The following is a 5,758-nucleotide window of genomic DNA, read 5'->3' as shown; positions in this document are numbered from 1 at the left end:
TCTTATTTTTCCAACAATTGAAAAGTATTAGATAGAAAAAGAAAAGAAAAACTAACAAAAAGCAAAAAAGGAAGTAGACTACTGCCTTAGATTAAGAGATTTAGAAGATAAGACACAACAACCAAACACAAGGTGTGGACTTTCCTTGGATCCCAATTAGAAATCTGAGAAGGGGGGGAGCATGAAAGATACCACCAAATTGCTCATTTGATTAGGTGTGATAATGGTCTGCAGTTTTATAAGCTAATATCTGCCTTTTATAAAGACGTGTACTAAATCTATGCGTGTAGGACTGCAATAAAGCAACAGTGCCTGGGGTCTGCTTAAAAAGAGAGAGACATGGAGGATGAAACAGAGAAGAAAGCCAGAGAGGCAGGATCTTGAAAATTCTAGACTCTCAGGGACAGGATTTATTATACCGTTATCTCTGCACTTCATGAAAATAGAACGTAACACTAACATCCTGCTTGGTATTTATCAAAGACTTGCAGGATGCAACACCAGCACTTCTAATCAATAACACAGCAGAGGAGACCTCACTAAACTGGTGTAATTCCTGGAAAATGCAAAAGGCACTGGACGTTTTAGTTGGCCTAGCCCAGAAACATTTCTTTTAGGTTTTCTGAAATACTAGAAGTAGCTCTCCTATCTCTACTATCGTCTTTGTAGACTCCTAAATTGAGAATTATTAACTGATCCAGCCACTGAGACTAGGTGTTAGTAAAAACTAGGACATGGAGACATCAGATAAGTCTCAGTTTGCTCATCTGTAAAATGGAAGGCTTACAGCTGTCAATTTTAGCTCTGACATTCTGGACCCAGGGCCTAGACAATCACTAGGAGAAGGAAGGGGAGTGGATGAAAAGGGGCCATGGGAGTGTACCCCTCGAGGAGTTTTTCCTGCCCTGAATTTGTCATTCGGACCTGGAGGCCAGGGAACTCTTTGCTCACCCCAGGCCTGCCTTACTCACCATCCCGAAGAAGCCAGGCCTGTCTTCAGGCACATGCAGCTCTGGAAACACAGTCTCTAAGAACCATTTGAAGTCCTTGCACTGGAGCTTTTCCCGGAGCTGCCTCCTCTCTGTCACATCCCCAAAGGGTTCCTGAGGAAAATAACAAAACAGGGAGTCCCTGCAGGTCCCAGTGCTTCTGTCAAAGCCCTTCTCAGATGCTCACTTATTACCAACCAACCAGCTTTTACTGAGTGTCTATTATGGGCCAGGCCCTCTGCAGAGCACAGAGGATAAAAGCAGCCTCACTCCCAGTTCCAGCATCTGGCAGGTGCTCTTGCTCCAGGGAGGTTCAGGCAGATGCAGGAGGAGACAGCTCACCTACTGATGGGGCTGGGAGCCAAACCCTGGGGCTGTACTCATAACCCTGGACCTATGTGTCATCAGAGGCATCTCCACAAAATAGCAGCTTCACCAAGACATATGCCAGTATGTTCTGATTTACAATTAAATCTGAATATTCACTTGCAAACACAGGTACGTATTGTAGATGGAGTCATATTCTCAATATATTGAAGTATTCATATATCTTTATGATGGCAAGAGCAAAATGCTGCAAGAAGAAATACTTGTGGATGTTTGGTTTTATAGCCAAGAGCAAATGATGGAGAACTTTTGAATAATTAAAGTAAGCCTCTATTTAGTATGGCAAATGTGCAGCCATAAGAAAAATGCTGAGTGCTGAGATGATACTACCATCCCTGTACTATTAATAATTAACAGATTAAATATTAAACAAAATGGTAATAATAAGTATTGCTTTAACAAAAACTTCAGATTTCTGCTATTTCCCAAAAGTTCTTTCATGGATGAGCGTCACTGGGGCCCTCAGCCTCAATCAAATACCCATTTTGACACTCAGCCCTTAGTCATTCTGCCTAACAGTATGTTTGGTGCTGTTTTAAAAAAATCTCTGGGAAGCCTCAGGAGCAGGGAACTGCGGGTTCCAGACAGGTCACCAGGGCACAGCAGGTATTTCTATTCTACAGTGCCTGAGCAAGAGAAAGGAAGCAGAGGCAAATGATCCTGGGGCCCCACAGGCAGAGGGACCTGGGCCAGGGGTCAGGTGGAACGTCCTAGGGCTCTGCACAGAAGAGATGCAGGTGTGCTAGAATATCCAGGCCCCAGGCCTTGGACAAGTCCCTCATCTATAAAATGAGAATTGCTTAGCTACCTTGCAGAGTTGCTAGGAGTCAGAAGAGACTTCCATCAGGTGGCCTGGCAGGACATCTTAGAGCAAGACCTTGCCTTGCCAAGCAGCCTTCCTAGTTATGCAAATGCCGGACAAGGGTGCCCTGTCCTGGGCGTACAGAGCCAGCCAGGTACAGCCACAGGGTTGTGTTCTCTGAAGCTCAAGATCTTCTAGGAAATAAAAGGTGATCCTTCATGCACAAAAATCCCTGAGGCAGGGGCAGAACAGGCTCTGGGGCAGGTAATTACAAGCCCCTGAGATAAACTGCTTTGAGGAAAGACAATGTTGGGTGAGACCCAGACTCAGACTCAGACTCCCTCAGGGCCTCAGTGCAGGGGCTTGGGCTAATGTCAGTGCAGTGCGTGCCACGTCCACGGGGAGCAAGCCAAACAGAACAGAAACCTTGGTGACTGTGGGGACACCTTCGCCATTGCTAGGCCAGCAGGCCTCTATGAGTGGAGGTGGAGGGTACCTGTTAGGCTATGGGCCCCATCTTCAACAGCCATGACACATGGCCAGGAGTGGCAGTGGGAGCCTAAATACTCTCCAGCTCTTTCCATCTGGTGATTGAAGGAGAAAAGACTCCCTGTTTGGGAAGGGTAAGCTTCCAGGGATCTTGGGCAATTCAAGGGGGCTAGGAAGAGACCTTTAGAGAGAGAAAGAAGACCCCTCACTAAGAAGGCAGGTGAGCTCCTGAGCACAACTTTAAGGCAGAAACTACCTTAACTTGCACCTTGAGTCTTAGACCCAATCCTGCTCCACCAGGAGGAAAGCCGTAACACATACACACGCCTGACATGTGACACCAGGCCCTCCAGACCATCTATGCCGGCCCAGCCAATCCTCATCATTGGCTAGTTCTGTATCTGTGAATCTGCTGATGTGCTGAAATTTACAACCCCCAAATCAATACTTGCGGTATTTTCAAATTTTCACAGAATAAAAATAAAATATTAATACTTGAGTTGTATATTAATAAGATAATAATAATTGAGTTGCCCAATGCCCACATTCCCCAGTGAGGCTAAACAGGGCAATGATCTGCCTTCTTTTCTCAGCTCTCATACTGTAAACAAGTGTCTGTTTCAGTCCACTGATTTTCATGTTTCTTCTGCTTTGTGTTGGTGATTCTACTGGCCATTCTAACATGGCCTTCAATCACGTGCCAAACTGCTATTTAGCGTTCCTAAAAGCAAGAAGGTATGTGTCTTAGGAAGAAAATACGTAAGGGAAGCTTTGTCCAGGCACGAGTTAGGGCAGTGATTTTCAGCTGGTGTGCCATGAGAATTTTTAAAGATCATTAGTTAAATTATTTTCTAAAGACTTCCAAAGCACAGTATGTTCTTTTTTACTTTTTTTGATCAACATAATTTAAGTGTGAAGTTTAACTATTTCGGTTTAAGTGTACCATGAGATAAAAAATGTTGACAGCACTGAGTTAGAGTTCTGTTGGCTGCAAGTGCAATGCTAATGATGCTACAATATATGCCAAATAAGGTGTCTTTGAACAGAAACACACATGTAACAAGACTCAATATTGACCGGTTGACAAAACTGCTAAGACCCAAGTCTCGTAGGAGTCTAACCCTATATTTCTCCCAGAAGCAATGGCTCGGTTTTCACTAATACAGTGTTTGTCATGGCTTTATGGAACACAAGTATTGTGACTTACAGGAATTGACGATATATTATTATTTGAAATGGAGGAATAAAGTTTTCCAATACTTATGAATATTTAATGTCATGAATGCATCTTTTATCCTCTATTCCTGGAATCAGATCTACTGAGTTAGAGGCCAGACTCAGCTGCTTCTGTTCAGATGAAGCCACATGGAGAGCAGGTGGGCCCCTGGGAACTCACCAAGCGGGCGCGGGGGTTGCGATGATAGTACAGCTCTTTATAGTCATCCATCCACACTTCAGCCGCACGGACACTGTTGGCCAGGGCCTTGTTGCGGGAGTAGGGAGCTTGCTTGGGGAAAACATGGCCAACGTGGGAACACGGGTGTGTTTCCAGACTCCCACCGCACTGCCAGATCTGCACACAGAGCAGAGGGGAGGTGAGCAGGGTGATGAGCGGCCAGCCCACACTGGCTGTTGCAGAGAGGCCACATACAAGGTGGTCATAATGTACACCACCCAGATGCTCAGCCTCCATGGGGCAGGAAGCCACTTACCCGACACACTGATGACACAGAGTACAGGCAGCCCCAGCCCCAGTGACAACTACATCAGTGGAACCAAGACCCCAACGTCCATGCACTAAAGCACATGCATTTAACTCAGCCCCCGCAGGCCTCACTGGCAACCCATGTACTCATTACGTAACACACAGGCTTGATTACCTGATCTCCTAGCCACAGAAGATAGGAAAGCAGCAAGGAAGAAGAGAAGTTTGGAAGAGGGAAAGGAAGAGCTTCAAGAAATAGGCAGAGCAGCCTGACACCTAGGGAAGAGGCAGAGAGACCATTAAGCACACCCAAAGACTCACGGGCAGAGTCATCTGGGGCCACTGCATGCGGGGACAACACCCACGAACATCTCATTTTCCTAAGGGTAGTACAAGCAAGGATAGCATCTGCTACTTATTATGGAGAGCACGAGTCCTCAGTGGAAGGCCAAATTCTTGTTTATTAACTCTTTTTATGAGGTGGGACACCATATAAAATATTGTTATCATTTTAATTTTCTGTTGAAAAGCACAAACATTTCCATAAAGTTTTGACACTTAACATGTGAGATTCTGGCTGTACGTGGTGGCTCACACCTGTAATCCTAACACTCTGTGAGGCAATGGAGGGAACAATCACTGAGCTCAGGAACTCGAGATCAGACCGAGCAAGAATCAGACCCTGTCTCTACCAAAAATGGAAGAATTAGGCTCAGCGCCTGTAGCTCAGTGGCTAAGGCACCAGCCACATGCACAGGCCTCACTCCTCCCCCCTGCACAGAGAGGGAAGAACTAGGTGACTTGCAAGGCACTTTCTAGTCCCAAATCTATTCAAAGTACATATTTTAAAAAGTTGAACCCACAAGGCAAGCATGTTTATAGGATGTGCATATTATTATCATCTTTCACGATCATTGGGTAAACTGCAAATAAGGGGGAAAAAATCCACCAGGCTGTCATAGCAAATCCCATCATTCTGAGGGGGGAGACGGAGAGAGGGAGACAGAGAAAAAGAGAGAACAGGTTAAGAATGAGTGCAAAGAGAAGACTGGAATACTTACCCTAAAGGAGAATTCGAGGTTTTCTCCTCCCCAGACTTCCATTCCTGTATCATAAGATCCCAGATATTCAAAATATTTCTTACTCACAGCAAACAACCCTCCAGCCATGGTTGGAGACCTGGAAAGGTATGATACCCGTATATCACTGTAAGCAGCAGGAAACCCTCCCCGTTGGTCTAACTGCCTTCCCACCACCAGCCCTCTCATCCATCTCTGAGCATGAGCTGCTGCGTGGTGCTCCTGCCCCTGAAGCTGGGCCTGCAGCTACCCCAAGGGCCCCACCCTGAGGAGGTGCACAGGTGTCTCAACAGGCACCTACCCTGTG

General features: G+C 45.8%; 1 protein-coding gene across 1 annotated transcript in view; it reads right to left on the bottom strand.

The window, feature by feature from the left end:
- GALNT12 (polypeptide N-acetylgalactosaminyltransferase 12) overlaps positions 1-5,758 on the bottom strand; it is a 48,642-nt gene that overhangs the window by 4,970 nt on the left and 37,914 nt on the right. Inside the window, exons 5-7 of the mRNA XM_012802376.2 lie at positions 5,434-5,551; positions 4,064-4,240; positions 972-1,103 (exon numbers count right to left, since the gene is read on the bottom strand). Of these exons, the coding sequence (XP_012657830.2) occupies positions 972-1,103; positions 4,064-4,240; positions 5,434-5,551 (427 nt within the window). The remainder of the gene's footprint in view (positions 1-971; positions 1,104-4,063; positions 4,241-5,433; positions 5,552-5,758) is intronic.

This window comes from Otolemur garnettii, unplaced genomic scaffold (genome assembly GCF_000181295.1).
Source record: "Otolemur garnettii isolate 467f Iridium unplaced genomic scaffold, OtoGar3 scaffold00014, whole genome shotgun sequence".
NCBI classification, from domain to species: domain Eukaryota; kingdom Metazoa; phylum Chordata; class Mammalia; order Primates; family Galagidae; genus Otolemur; species Otolemur garnettii.
The sequence above is the reverse complement of the archived record's forward strand: the minus strand, read 5'-3'. Positions and strand labels throughout refer to the sequence as shown.